The 15,704-nt window shown below is 36.0% G+C and overlaps 1 protein-coding gene across 10 annotated transcripts in view; it reads right to left on the bottom strand.

Annotated features, from left to right (window-relative positions):
* Positions 1 to 1,021: 1,021 nt before the first annotated feature.
* The window catches only part of DNM1L (dynamin 1 like), a 38,005-nt gene continuing 23,322 nt past the window's right edge, over positions 1,022 to 15,704 (bottom strand). For 6 of the 10 annotated variants that reach the window (XM_071726863.1, XM_071726817.1, XM_071726828.1 and 3 more), the window contains 12 exons: positions 15,472 to 15,603; positions 14,961 to 15,167; positions 14,645 to 14,765; positions 13,251 to 13,406; positions 13,048 to 13,137; positions 11,969 to 12,061; positions 10,358 to 10,414; positions 9,065 to 9,142; positions 6,707 to 6,877; positions 5,942 to 6,051; positions 3,672 to 3,831; positions 1,022 to 2,282 (listed from right to left, as the gene is read on the bottom strand). In XM_071726863.1, coding sequence (XP_071582964.1) covers positions 2,226 to 2,282; positions 3,672 to 3,831; positions 5,942 to 6,051; positions 6,707 to 6,877; positions 9,065 to 9,142; positions 10,358 to 10,414; positions 11,969 to 12,061; positions 13,048 to 13,137; positions 13,251 to 13,406; positions 14,645 to 14,765; positions 14,961 to 15,167; positions 15,472 to 15,603 — 1,432 coding nt within the window. In that variant the 3' untranslated portion in view covers positions 1,022 to 2,225. The remainder of the gene's footprint in view (positions 2,283 to 3,671; positions 3,832 to 5,941; positions 6,052 to 6,706; positions 6,878 to 9,064; positions 9,143 to 10,357; positions 10,415 to 11,968; positions 12,062 to 13,047; positions 13,138 to 13,250; positions 13,407 to 14,644; positions 14,766 to 14,960; positions 15,168 to 15,471; positions 15,604 to 15,704) is intronic. The other 4 variants (XM_071726854.1, XM_071726873.1, XM_071726889.1 and 1 more) reach the window with 1 other exon arrangement.

The raw sequence follows: 15,704 nt of genomic DNA, 5'->3' as shown, positions 1-15,704 counted from the left end.
TTGTTACATCATGGATTTTTTTTTAAGACTTCCATTAAGGATTACAAATCAAGTTGATTTCTTGGCATTCAAACATTCCCAAATTGAAATTTTTTGTGAAACTTGAAAAAAAGTCATATTATTAAAAAACAAAAAAATTAACATGGTGGAAATTACATATGACATTACAGAGCCAGTAATCACTTGCACAAATTTCTTAAATTAATTCATCTGCTATACAAAGCATTCAAAAACTTAAAGATCCAACATATTTCTTCACAAGGGAGTGTTGACAGAACTTTGGTAGTTAAAGCTTAGGTAGCAGTTCACTTATGGACGGTTCTACCTTCTTGAAAAGATACTTTAGATGTCAAAAGTGAAAGAGAGAGGTGCCAAGTGAATTCCAGTCAGAAATGCAATGATTTTAACCAGACTTTTAAAATCTTTCACTGTTCATCAAAACTGATTCGAAAAGTGGCTTGCACTTCACTATGGTAACATTTCTTAAATAGGAAAACTGCCATCCCTAGATACTATGCAAGAGTTTAAAATTTCTTTCTTTGTATTCATTACATGTAATGCATAAATCATGACAAAATTTTAGGCTGTTTAGAACTACAGAATATATTTCTGCATTCTGCATTAATTATTTCAGATGATACATAAAAGTATCCAAGAATTGCATCTGTCAGACAGAACTCCTTGTGCTTACAGTGGTGACCATGAGGAAAGATAAATTTTTTAACAGACCTTGTAAACTGAGATTTTAAGTGTTTTGAACTTTCCAATCTTTAGTAGCTTACAAAATCATTCAATTTTTGTTAACTGATGAAATGGGGAAGGAGCTGGATATGATAATAAAAAGTACTGTATTGGCCCAGTATTGTGAAAGCAAGCCATGGATATTAATTAACAGCACTCTCCTATTTTTCATGCAAATTGTGTTAAAGATATAAAATATTAGCAACACCATAGTAGACATTTTTTCACTTTACACAAAAAAGTGAATCTGCTTGAAAAGTACATGCAAGTGTGCTGGCTAGAGTTTAAATAAATTTTTATTCATAAACATAAAAATGTTTACTTTTTAAAGGCTAATGTGATCAATATTTATCTGTATGAATTACAGTCAGAAGAAAATAATTCATGAACATACTTTCCAACCTATATTTTCCTAATATTAGGATTGTCCTGAGGAGAGAAAAAAAAAAAAAAGAAAAGAAAAAGAAAAAAAAAAAGCAGCTACTTACAAGCACAGTGAAATTTCCTCAAAAGTAACTAATATCTGGTGGAAATATTTCAGTCCCACAGACTTTCTTTCATATATTGTCATACATTCCAACTTTGGAAGAAGTTGTGGGGACCCCCTTCTCCCTGGCCAGCTTAATTTGTTTGTTAAAGAAACACTTATTATTCCATAACAGTTTTGAAATCCGTTTTTATTTTTCAGTTCTGCCAGAACAGATTTGCTGTCCGATGGTCCAGGGGCTTGGTCCCAGGGGGGAGGAAGGGGAAGATGTTCCTGTACCTGATTGTAATCCCCAACATTCATACACAAGCTCCAGTGCACATGAATAACTTTGCAGCCACTTTTTAGTAGGCTGCTATTGTTCGCAAGCTCCAGGCTAACTCTTCCTACATGATACTTCATTAAAAGTTCAAAGTTTTGTCTGCAGTTTCAACATCTGGAGAAAAAAAAAAAATGGGGACACACATACATAGTAATACGGTAGACATATCTACTGTGCTATAAAATTGATACCTCCATCTGTCATAGTGCATGCAGTATATTCATGAAAGAAAATATTCGGTGCTCTCTCCTCTTCACAGTATTTAAACTTCTATTGTAAAAGCAGCTTAAAACTATGCCACAACACTACACCGTCCATCTTAGCCACAGGCAACCTGTTTAGCAAGTCAGGCACTGGAACTCGAATGGTTTTTCCCCAAGTTCGAATGAGGCTGTCACTGAGACAGCAGACTTGGTCTGCTTTAATTTGCACCAGAAAGCTGGTAAAGAAACATTTAGAGCCATTTATTATGTGGATTAAATACGACTTATTTCGCAAAATACAGCATATGTTTGTTTGCAAATCAAACCAATTGTCTTTACATGAGCAGATTTACACAGTTGCAGTACACAGGTAAGAGTTCATAAATAAAAATTCTACTCCGTATACCATGCCTAGGAATTTTCAAGTCAATAGAACCTCCAATGCATATAAATAGCGTGGCTGGTAGAGTCTTCACCAAAGGTGAGTCTCCCGGATCTCTGCAATGATCTGACTGGCTCGCTGCAGGGCCTGCACACACAGAAACACCAAAGTTACTTAGTTTTTCTAAAAAGGTTTCTGAAAGAGAGAACAGCAGCAGTCTAGAAAGGAGGAGGTTAAAAATCAAATTAAAGCTACTCATTTGCATTTGCATTAGGAAATGAGCGGTAAAAAACCGAACAATGCTAACAGCCCTGAAGCCACCCATCTGCAAAAGATTAGGCTAGTGGGAAATGCTGCAAAGCAAAAGGTGATGAATGTCACAGCTTAGTTTAGGTGTCATTAAATCATTGCTAAAGAGATAAGAATTAAAAATTAATTGAAAACTGAAGTTCAACGGAGAAGAAAAAAGAGCTCATTTTCATAATTTTACCTACTTAGTGTTCCAAATAACACCTGTATTAACATTTTGTATTTAAATTCTCAGGGACAGACTTCTTCACCACAGACCTTTTTAAGGCTTTCAATCTTCCTCAAAATAAAAGGGAAAGTGTACCTATTTTATATCACTCAGTATTCTGATGTATTTACTACAGTCTATCCCACTAAACTTGGCAAATATAAGTGCTCAGAACACCAACTGATACATTATTCCAAGTATTACTCCAATTTGGGAAAATCTGAGCTGAGATTAGTCCTATAGAGTTTACATACAGTTTAAAAGATTGTTAAGAGACAATTCCCCTCCCTAAAATGTTGATTGTATGATAGGAAAGATTAAACTTGCTGTAGGTGAACTTGAACAAGCAGTATGTCAGGGTACCCAGGTACCTCTCAAACATGCACTGCCTGACCCACTGCATATGAGAAAGAAACAGCTCTTGCTATTTCTTCAGTGAGCTGAACTGGCAGAGGGAATCTTTTCTATACAGTTCAATCCAAAGCTGCATTATTTCTGCTGCAGCTGTAGCAAACTCTGATTCACCACATATTTGAACAATGAAGAAATAAACGAGTTGTGAAGACAGGCATGTCACAAACACAGAGGTCATCTCATAGAAGCCCCAATATTGTCACTCCATATTATGGGATACTGTCTGGATGCACCAGCCATTAGCCAGTAGTGGATGAAGCATACATGTGAATGGCAACTAAAACACGGTATGCTTAATCCTCTAACAAAGAACTGTGGGACACTGTAAATTTAAAACCCAACAAATTATTAAAACTAAATATCTAATTGAAAAGAACACCATATTAGAGTTTCTGCTTTACACTCAAAATGCAGTTTAAATCACCTTTTCCCAAATAATCAAGCTACACAATACCTTCTGGTCACACTCTTTTACTAGCCCTAGCAGAGAGAATACGACACTGGGATATTCCTAAGAAGCAGCAAAGAACACAGGCAAGTCTTCCAAATATCTCACATTTATACAGTTTTAATTTCATTAACTATTCCCCACAAGCTCCTAATACCTTTAGCATGTCAGCTGCCTCTTTTCTGCGTTGTGCCATGTCCTCAGATTCCGTCAGAAGGTCATCCAACAACAAGGACTTATATAGCTGGCCTACCAGCTCGCTCTGCAGAGTATCTTTCACGTGGTTCACCAGGAAATGCATCACTGCCTTTGGCACACTGTAAGCACATTAAGATTGTTTCTTTACAGAAAGAATCATTCAAAACCAGGTCTGTTCTAGACTGAAGAATGCAGAGAGTGAGCAAGTGGCTATGCATAAAACTTGGCTCCAACTACCAGGAATTTACCACAACCGTAACTAAAAACTCTCCATTCTCAAATGCAATAATTTGTAATATTAGAGCTGTTGAACATCTTCCAAACAGGATATCTGCACTGTAGAGGACATTAATATATATATATATATAGTGTAAAAATGACTTTGCTCACTAGAGACCAATGTGAGTCCCACTATGCAAGGAGTAACAAAAAGCTAAGGATTTCAACCCTATATCAGTCTTAATGTGTGAATGAGAAGGGAATAAGGCAATAAAAAAAAATTCATATATCCAATCTTACTTAGAAATGAACTGAAAACAGGATCACTGTTCAAACACTGAATTATATTATTTCTGATATAAGAAAGCACAACGTGAAGCCAATTTAAAACTGCAAATAGAAATAGTTTGTCTAGAAAGGAAGCGGGCAGCAACCAATGAGAATCAAGACCAATCCATCAGAAAGACACTCCAATGTCTAGAGCAACATTTTTCAGCTCTATGTCAGGCTCACCTGAAAGAAACCACTGTCTTAGCTCTGATTTCCATGCCACTAAGCTTCCTGAAAAAAATTCAAAGTACTGAATCTAGCTGAACCTGATTTCCTTAGGACTTAGGATGTGTGTAGCAGTACTCTTCTGAAAAAGTGAGGGGAAAATATTTACATGAATATTGACAAAGTCAATTTATAACACTAATGCAGTACCAAAATCTGGGGATATAAACAGAGCATCAAAAGTGTACTTCAGGTTTTGGAATCAATCTCCCAAATGTGGATGGGAATTTTCCCACTACATTCTGCTGCTTTAATGGTTCATTACTAATCCAGCTGTGGGAAGATTTCTGGGAAATCACAATGACATCATACAGATCTATGAGTACTTTAGTAATTTAATTTACATTCTCCTTTCAAGCCAATACATTACAAGTTCTGCTAAAAGAAGAGCTTAAGAAAGAAGCCTAGAATATTCTGGAAATCACCTGGCTAAGAGTAAAAGCACACTGAAATTCAGGCTCAAAGCTGCATGGGTAAAGAAAGCACCCAAACCATCCAAGCAAGAGCCTGAATTATTTCTGCAAGTACAATATGTGATGGACCTAAGTACCACCTTTGGAAGTATTTACTAAAACATTTTTTAAATTAGATAGGGGCTTCCTAATTCATCTAATTTATAACGCTTGAGACAGCATTTATTTTTTTCATTATGTTTGCATATTTACTGCAAAGAATGTGAAGGGGTTTTTTAAGAGTATGTAAATGAGGTAACTAACACTGCAGCAAAATTAAGGTAAACAAAGTAATTCTCTGCCACGAAATACTAAAAATTATATTGAGAATGTTAGTTTACTGGACAGAATAAAACTTCTATGACCTCACTAATCTGCTTCTCAATCTTAGTTTCCAGATTTCCCTATGTCTCCCCAAATTTCCAATAGGTACATATATAAGAGTATATATATGAAGTTAGGTCTTTTGACAAAGACTTGAAGTTTTACATTATTCACTACACACACAAAAAGTATGGCAATTCTAAAGCAAAACTGTAACGGTGTTTTCCATAGCTGTGTACCACAGAAACACCACTTTTAATGCTACTTCCATCCTTACAGCTAAGCACTAGAAAACTTAGCCACAGTAGTTCATACTTAGCCTGCCCATTTGAAATAACAGGATGGCAAAGCTACACAGTGAAAAGAATTCATTCAAGTTAGTCACTGTAAATCATCCATCTGAACTGCAGTATCCTCCAGAAAAGTAGGTATCTCCTAAATAGTTAAAGATTTTACTTAATAGAATACAGAACTCAAACTACTGCAAAAAATAAGTGCTTCTTCAGCTTTCCCAGTTCTGTGAAGTTTTACTGCTGCTACCCCTTCTAAAACCCGAAAAAATACATACTGTATTGTGTCTCTGCTTACAAATCTAAGCACGTAAGATAATAACATTATATACATGATAGATATCACAGCCTTTGTATGGCTTAAACATTCCTACAAAGTTTGGTTTTACCTGTCCTGAATGTTCTTCCTGACAATAAGGAAGTAAGATTTAATAAGTCTTTCAATCACTTCACAATCTCGTTGTTCACGGGCAGAAAGTTTGCGTGCAACGGGTACAGGCTGCGTAAAAAAATAAAAAAATCATTTTACCAATTCTGGTCATTTGCATAGGTAAATAAAACTCAAACTGTGGAGTCTAAAATAAGCTATTGCTTTTTAAATCTCATAGTTTGATGGATGTAACTTGTCTTGAAACAAACATCTCTTTCTTCAGAAATAAAAGTCAACACATCAAAATCTAGACCTGTGCCACAAAGTTCAGAGGGCTCCCTACTAAATTCTTTTTAAAAACTCATTAAAGGAACTAAGCCCTCCATCACTTACTGGATCTCCATCTTTTTTTTAACTTAAGTGGGTTTTGTCTCTAATGACTCTTTAATATAAAAACGCCAAATGCAGTAAAAAGAGCAAGAATTTATTTTAGTTGAGACATGAGCTCAGACTTGTTTCTGAAGAAAGAGCAACCTAGACAAGGAGTTCAGTCGCACTAGAATTTGTGAAAGGAAGACAGTTATCCCAAATCATGGGCTAAAACTGAAGCAGGGGAAAGAGGAAGGAAAGCAGAAGAGATTGACTAGACCTCCCTGTCTCTATAGTGACAATTATTTACTATGATATCATATATTAGTAGCAAAGTTACAAGATCTGGAATTCAGATGCTTTCTTTCCTGAGCCTCAGCTACATAGAGAAGGTTTGTATCTTTTCATAACTCACCACATCTAATAGGTTTACAGCATGTCCCTTCTGAGGACTAGCAGGCAGGGGGGCTGCAGCTGGCTTGGATTTTTCCTCTGCTGATATCTCTTCCACTTTTGAAGGTTTCAGCATTCCTCTCCAGTTGCCTGTTCCAGGCTCCTGGGACACATCTCCAGCTCCAGGAGCAGCCTGCACAAACAGCACAATGAAGAAATATTGTGGAATTAGACTTTGGGCACTGTAAAGCAGTGTTTGATCAAATCTACTATTACTGAGCTATAGGTAGGACTGCGAACGAAACTTTCCTAAGAACAAAATTTTCCCTTATTTTTGTTCTTCATATACCCCATACTTATTCTTCCTCTTGCTTACAGCTGACAGAGTACCAGTAAAATAAAAACTTCTAAAAGCTGTATTCTTCCTGGTGTGAGAACACTTTGCCCAAAGAAGCTCACCAGTATTTTAAGTACCTACAAATCACTTTTGAAATACTGAATTGTCTTCCTAAGCCCTTTGGCTTTTAACACCTTTACCATTCAACCTTGGAGCAACACAAGCTGTACTACCAGGATCATTATGGAAGTATGTTTTGAAGATCACCACAGTTCTTTGAAGACTTGAATTTAAATTCTTTGGTATTTATTTAAATATAAACTGAATAAACTGAAGTTTTTTACAATAACAGCTAAAAAATATGCACATTTACAGGTTTACAGGTACCACAGCTATGAATGTATTTGTGCTGCCAGAGCCAATCTGCAGATGTACCAAATCAAAACAAAATCTCCATCCTCTGGAAGTGAAGATCAGAGTTTCTGGGAAATTCAGGTAAAGAATGACTCTCCGATCTCCAGAGAAAAGGGCATAACACCCATCTCTTAAACACTAGGAATCACTGGACAAACTAAATACTAGTAGATGATATCCACAGCATGGACAATTAATATTAAGCAAAAGGACAGAATTCTTATGTGGAACAACAGTAACTTTGTACCTTTCTATAAGCCTAGTATCTGCTCTATTTACTACTGTACTTTAAAATCTATTAGAAAAATCTGTTAGAAAAACATGCAAGGTTTTGAAATACTACTACTACTGCTTATAATCTTCAGATACAGAAGGAAATACACTAAATTTATCTATTGTGTTTACAATTAAAATACCGCAGCCTGATGCTGAATCTAATTAAAGAGTGAAAACCAAAGCATGTCAAAAATTTTATTAAAATTGCACAACTATTCAGAAGTGCTGTAAAAAATACACTAAGAATTCAAATCAACCTCTGCTAATAAGAGAGAACCACAGATGAGGAACGCTCCATTACATTGCAGAACAGATATTCAAAATGGCAAAAATCCCTTGGTCATTCTCATTCACTATTGCTGTGGATCCTGCTCAATCTCCAGAAAAGTTTCATCAACAAAGCTACATTGTTACGCAAGAAAAATAGTTGCTTAGATACCACCTAATTAAAGGACAGGTTTTGTAGGAAACACAATTAAACAAAGTTTGGCAGCTTCCTGCAACTTCCTAAGTCATAACAGTACCCTCACAGTAGTTCTTGATTTAATTTTAATGATTGCAGCATATCAGAACCGTTAAAGCTCTGATGAAAATAATAGTTTAAATTCTGCTGCTGACTAGATTTTAACTACTTTTTTCAGGATGGAAACGGCAGCTTTGCCCTAGGAGCTGAATGTGCATATGCAATGAAGGAGAAAGCCTGAGTCCTCTTGGTCTGCCTAATATACAACCTTGTGACGACCAATCTTTTCTGACTGCAAGTGAAAGCAATTAGCAAACAAGTATTTACAGTAATGACTTGTTATTTTTAACAGGAGAGACAGGAGACCTGAAGTATAAGAAACCATTGCAGAACACATTTCACAAATATAAGTAAACCAAGGACTGAACAATTACATGAAACAACAAAAAGGAGGTTCCGTTTGAACACCACCTATAAAGATTCCCTGCAGGAAGCAGGAAACTCACATTTTTAGCTTATCTTCTGTCCTCCTTCTTTAACTGTCAACACATTAAAAACATGCAGTTTAACAACCATGCTGAACACTTTTGATGACAATACTGTTGCACCAAACAATCAACTAACTACGGCTTGAGACAAATTATGCTAGAGAATTACACCACAAAATAATGCAACCGAGAGTTCAAACAGAAAGCAGTGACTCTGCCACAGCCTGGCACAGCTTTACCTGCCACTGCACATGCTAAAATCAGTAATGCCAGGTAGTCTCTGATCTGTAGGGCATACTGGGTCAGTGACAGAGCACTAAATACAAACTGCTTTCCATACTATCTGCGGTGCACCACAACAGAAATGTGCATGCAGTGCTTATAGGAAAAATCAAAACAGACCTTGCCATCAGCCTCAGCAGAAGCAGCAGTAACAGTCTCCTGGGAAGCAGGTGCCAATGCACCTGGAGCTTTAGTAGACTAAGGAAGGTAAAAATGCAGGGAGGAGGGAAAAAAAAAAAAATTCAACTGAAGACCACCAAATCTACCTAGCAAATGTCATACACTTTTACCTACTAGTGTCTTGAAAAATCCAGAAAAGAAAGTATTTTGAATTTGCAAGCAAAACAGTAATACAAGCAGAAAAAGAAAAAAAAAAAGAAAAAAGCATCTTCAAGACAGTCAAGAGACTTTTGGCACATCTTCAGTTCCATTTCAGTTCCTACACTCATGATATAAATATGAAGTCAATAAAAAGAAGGATCAACGACCTCTAAGAGCAGTCTCTAAATAGCTACCTTAAATTCTCAGTTCATCCATCAGCTGGCTTCTACTGATTAAAAGCAGTAATATCAGATCCCTTCTGGGACTCGGTCTCACTAAAAAGCTAACAAACTTAATGCATCAATTTCTGTCACCTGTAGTAAAGGTTGTTACAACCTGTGAGGAACTTAAAGCATGTTCTCCACATTTGGATTTTAAATACTTCACACAATATTAAATACCTAATTGTCTGAAACTCCAGCTGATTGTCAGATCATTCATTTCTACAGCCAGGCAATGTTTTCCATGACATTTGGTTCTTCCACCCATGTGCTTACTTGTCACTGAACTAATCCCAAAACCTGGTAAAACTAAGCAAGCTCTAGAGACAAAATACATGACTGAGTTATGATGAGCAACTGCAAATGTTAGCTCCATCACCTCCCAAAGAAAGGCTGAAATAAATTGCAGTTTTTAAGATGACTTACAAAAAGAAAAAAAAGAAAAAAAAGAAAAAAAAAGAAACCAAACCAAAAAGCAACCACTAAGTGACTATGTAGGTACTCTGAAAATTTTACATCACTTATGTTTTGAAATCAGTGTATCTCTGATATAAATTTCAGACTGCAAGTTCTTTCTCCATCTTTAACATCTGCAGGCACTTTAGATGACATTCAACTACAAAGTATAATATTAATGTAAATTTAAAGGCAAGTCTTCAGAAATCCCAGAGTTAAAACCTGACAAAACCTGCATCTTTGGAGGAAGAAAATAACATTCCACTTAACTATCTTACGAAATTGGAAGAAAAAAAGTCAATACCTGGGAGCTCCCAAGACAGCATATCAAAGTTGTCCAATACTTTGACTGAATCAAAGAAGAATGCATTGAACTTTTAAATGAACAAATAAATAAAAATCATCATTTATTTACCTTGTCTCGTGCCACAGCAGAAGGCAATTCCCGGGCTAATCTGTTACGCCTTTGTTCCTTTAAAAACAATCCAGCAAGATCTCAATTATGTATTACTCTGTATCAGCACACATGCAAGATTCATATTTTACAGATTATTTGTATTTTAGAGACAAACACTAAATTTTCTCATCCAGTATTGGGTAGTAATACCGCAATCCTATGAACACCTCGATTATATGGATAACAATATTGATTACCCCATCAAAATTTATTTTTCAATATAAAAAGGTTTGCAAAACCTTTTGCAGCGAGCTTCATAATAAAAATCAAAGCCTTCAAAATCAAGATCAAAGCCACGTCATTCATCTTAGCATTGATACTCTGCAGCACTGATTAAACTTTAGAAATTTGAAGTAATGTAAAAGGACTTGATTCTGTGGCCAGCAGGGTTGACTACGATTAGCCCAAAAAGAAGGAGCAAAATTCACTTTAATGCAAGACAGAATTTGAAGCAATCACAACAAGATCTGGTTGGGTTTTTTCAGAATTATGAATTGATTGTTCACTGAATAATGATAAGGTTTTTTTACGTGCTTTGTTTCTTTAAAAATGCCAATGTCCTGTTCAGGAAAATGTTTAGAAAGAACTAGCTTAAGTACCACATTATGATACAATAACCTGTGTTCAACTGTGCCAAGTCTTAAGCGTTGTACTCAATGGCAGTCTGCACACACTTGGTTTCTGAACTAGCTTCAAGCGCAGTCTAGCAAGGCAAACTCAACTGCACACCCAGTCAACACAACACTTACATATAGAAGAAAGTAAAAGGTTAAAACTAAAGAGCAGAAATAATATAAGCACTTAAGAGAAGAATACTACTACAAAAGAGTGTGTTGGATAAGCAGGGGAACACAAGATTATTACCGAGCTCTTAGCCAGATGGAGGCAGTACTGCAACAAAATCAGATAGCAGGAAAGAATTGAGCAGATCAGTTGTAGAACAACTGCTTCTATAGGATGATGACAGCAACAAGAATAAGCAATCAAAGCTGGGCTTGAAAAAACAGAAACACTATTGAAATTGTAAAAGCTTATGGGAGGTTGATGAAGAAAATTGTCTTAGGGAGACTGAAGCATGCTAACACAGATTCAAAAACAATGCTGAAAAAGAAGAATTTAGAGCCTGAATAGAGGAAATACTTGTATTATCCTTTCCTCTATAAGAGAAACATTGTAGCTATTGACACATTCTGTCAGAGACAAAATAAGAGTTTCTTCAATATTAAATACTACTTCCCAACTACTTATTTAAAATTTCTCTTCCAAAAATTTCACCTAATAGCCAATACTCAGTTAGCTGCCCACTTTATTTTCAGAACAGAAATACAAGCAGTGTTTTCAGTTTTCAGTGAACTAGCAACCACTGTTCCTGAAGGTAACATGCATGTAACAAGTCAACAGGTCACAAGATAGAAGCATGTACTATATTTGTAATCTATCACATTTTTATACTTCAGAATGTGGAATCGTGCTTAAGTGAAAGAAACTAAAAAAGTTGTTCTTTTACCAATTATTTAGGCTCTCACTTAACAGAATCAAAAGACCTATCAAGATAATGCATTGTCTTACCTCTATGTTGTTATTCATTAAACCACAGGCATCAGCAAAGTCTGGATGTTTGGTGTTGATATAAGCTAACTCAATGGCCACAAGATTGTGAACCTGCAATGCAACATCATGCACAGTTCAAAATTTCAGTAAGTAAATCTAGTGCTAGTGAAGAGCAATGACCTTCCATGCCTGAAAGCATAGTCTAACTGTCCCCACAAAACACCACCTTTGCTGCCCCAAAGACATTGAAGTTCTGGTTTGGAAGGCAAGAAGGGCATTCACTCATTCATTCATTGGAGTACATTCAGACCTTCAGCCATTTTGGATGTCACAACAGTGTCAGTTTAATCAAGCTCAGTCCTCTCTAAATAAATGAAACTCAGCAATGTAATCAGTGTAAGCTGTACAGTAATGAAGTGAGCTATGAAGAGTCAACCTTCAGCCACAACCTACATGCAACATCTGCATCAGTGAGAGATGGCTCACTATGGGGGACAGTGAACATACAGAACAATTTTTGCTTTATGCATCAGATAGACACAGAGTCAACAACTGAAACACTTTGCTTCCCCCTCAGTAAGCAGACCAAAGCAGAATTTAATACTAAATCATATTTACCCAAAACCATGAATTTTTATTTCTCACTAACTAAAGGGCATTACAAGCAGAATCAACATCTTTTGCTGGCTTTATCTCTAAAACACATAGAATAAGGACTATAATTTAATTTTAATAATTGCACCCCAAACTTGATCGTAAATGCACAGCTTCTGTTACAAGGGAGGGAAATACACGCATACCAGAAAGATTAGGAAATGTTAAATCCAAGTTTTAGTAAAATTCTTCTTAGCAAATTAAAACATAGGGGACAATAAGCTGAAGAGGGCTCCCCCTACCTCTTTGGTCTTTATGCACCTACCTTCTCATGCAAAAATAGTTTCAAACCATCTAGATACCAAATATCTAGCTATCTAACAAATCCACGTGAAAATTCCTTTAGTCATTTGGATTCCTGACGTTACAGAGGAAACAGAAGCATCAAGAAGATCCCAGAAAACACACTTTTCCCATTAGAATTATAGAACGTGGAAAGTTACCATTTCATTTGTGACAGGAAGCCTTCTCCGCAGAAGACAGGTTACTACTTCAACTATGGCATCGTGCAATTTAGGAAACCTCAATAATTCCTAAAAAGAAAACAAAAATTTACTGATGGGATGTCCAGAATTTTTAGGGAAGTGAGGGGGTGGGGAGGGATACCCAGCAATTATAAGCATAATTCTAAAATGTGCATTTTTACCTGTGTACTGTAATTACTACAGTGCTGGATAATCCTCTGCATTTCTTCATGAACCAGCTCCACACAGCGCAAGCTGGGTTCTTCTAAACGTTTGATCTGCCTTTTTACTAGCAATTCAAATGAAACTTCAGGAACAAACAAGGCAGGACGGGGACCCTAGTTCAAAAGGAGACAAAAAGCTGATAAATCCTGTATTAAAACTACATGCATTCCTAAGAAGTGGTATCTGATGAAGCCCAGAATAAACCAGGTCACAGTGCTCAATGCCAGAACACTCTGAAGAGGTCTTAGAGTAAAATATGCTACAAGAATACTTAAAATATAAACTTCATATTTGTGAATCCAACTTTCAATGAATTTATTATAAAGGCAAAGAAATTATCTTTCTAACTTCAGAGAGAAGAGTTACCATTATTTATTTCAGAGTCCTGGGTGTATAATTTTGACTGTAATGTGGGTGGGTTTTCTGTCAAGTATAATCACAACACTGTGTCTCTGACTTATACTGTTTGGGATAATTTAGTTTATGACCATACAGAAACTTACTGATTTGCTGGTTCTTTTAGTTTTTGTTTGCTTGCTTTTGTTTTTAAGTTAAAAGACATTAGAAACAAAAAGATGTAATACATAACATAAAAACAAGACATCTCTCCTGTCACTAAATGTTGTTTCCATTTTACATTTACAGAACATGCACAGAGATTACTCATTGCTGCAGAGTACCTCCAGCTTTGAGTAACTTCTAAACATGCAGAAACTTGACTGCCTCTCCACACCCAACAAAAGAGTATGAAAGCAGATCTCTGTTTGACATTCCGAGTCAAAATTAATTAAGAAATTAAGTAAGAAATTAACATTTTATATACTGCAAAATTTAAAAGTCAACTTCATCGGTTAATTCTTAGCAACACCGGTTCCCATATTCACAAGAATCCCAGTCTGTCATGTAAACTGAACCACTGGAGAACTGTGTTCCTTATACAGAATAAAAATATCTAAAAGTATTCTAACCCATTCGCTTCAGACAAGAGTCTTCAGAAGTGCTTAGTGCAAAATAAATGCAGAAACAGACTCCTATCACCATTTCTGTAATACATGACAGCTTCAGTTTAGGGTTGCCAAAGCAGGGCCTGAGCTGTAAATTTCAGCCTGTAAATAACAGCAATGAGATGTAAGCACTGGCTTTATACTCATTCTATGTTAGATATTGGCTGCAAACTTGGATAGTATATTTTCTTCACTTAAAATACCAAAAGCAGCATTCAGCCTCTTCATACTAACTCATTCAGATGAGATCAATAATTGACAAGACTGAAAGAGAACAAATTCATTGAAACCTTATCTTCTAATCCAATATATTGGCACAATGCTTAGAAATACAGAGTGACACTCACAGTAGCATTTCTAATGGCAGTGAGAATATCAATTGTGTTAAGGCCTCCCAGTGGGTCAACAGATTCTAAAGTTCTCCCAAAGGTCTCATGAAAAATATAACAGATTCTGGCTCCACCACATCTGAAAAAATAAAATAATGACTGAAGTAGCAAGCAAGAAAAAAGCTGGCATTGCAAAAATTTTTAAAAGTTACATGTATTCAAACATTTTTTTAGTATGTTATGCTCTAGTGTAATACTAGTGCCAATGAAAGCCCCCAAGAGCCACTGCTCTAGCTGCTTTGTTCAGTTATCTAGAAAACCATTTGGTACTTACAGCTCTGAAGTCTCTATGTATTTTGCTGTTCCTTCAATAGTGTTACAATATTCCGTGGCAAATTTGGTAATAAGCTGCAATAAAGTGGCACTTTTGTCCTCAACAGGTTCTCCATAGCTGTTTAGTAGAGACTGGTACTGTGCAGCTAAAACATTTATTCTGGTTTTCAGTTCTGGTAAGCAATCCCTGATATGATGCATCAATAGCCTAAAAATAGAAAACAGTCCCTCATTAGAAGGGGAAGTTTCAGCTTTATCATCTCTATCAAAATAGAGAAGAGAAAGAAAATAACCACCAAAGGGAAAATATTTACTCAGGAAAATTACAGTACATTCAGAAACTGAATTCGGGAGCAGTTTTCCTTTATGTACCGTGTACACCAAAAGAGAAAGAAAATAGATGTGTAAACATACCAAAAATAGATGTGTACACATACTTCTAACACACCAATGTAGACCTTAAAGTATCTTTAAAAGCACACAATTATTTTAATTCACATTATATGCAGTACCTGTTCAGTGTTCTAGCAAGATACTTGGTTCCATTTCGATTGGCTAGAGAAGGATACTTCTTTTGAAGAAAACCATATTCATCACGAATGGAATCGGCTACACTCTTCTTGTTGTTAATATCCAATTGACTCCTGAAGTTAAAAGGCTGAGTTACACACTACTTAATAGAGGTAAAGTAAAAATAATACATAATTCTCCTTTTTTGGACAGCACATCTCACAGCTGTTTTTTG

This window comes from Heliangelus exortis, chromosome 1, assembly GCF_036169615.1.
Source record: "Heliangelus exortis chromosome 1, bHelExo1.hap1, whole genome shotgun sequence".
In the NCBI taxonomy this organism is placed as follows: domain Eukaryota; kingdom Metazoa; phylum Chordata; class Aves; order Apodiformes; family Trochilidae; genus Heliangelus; species Heliangelus exortis.
The sequence above is the reverse complement of the archived record's forward strand: the minus strand, read 5'-3'. Positions and strand labels throughout refer to the sequence as shown.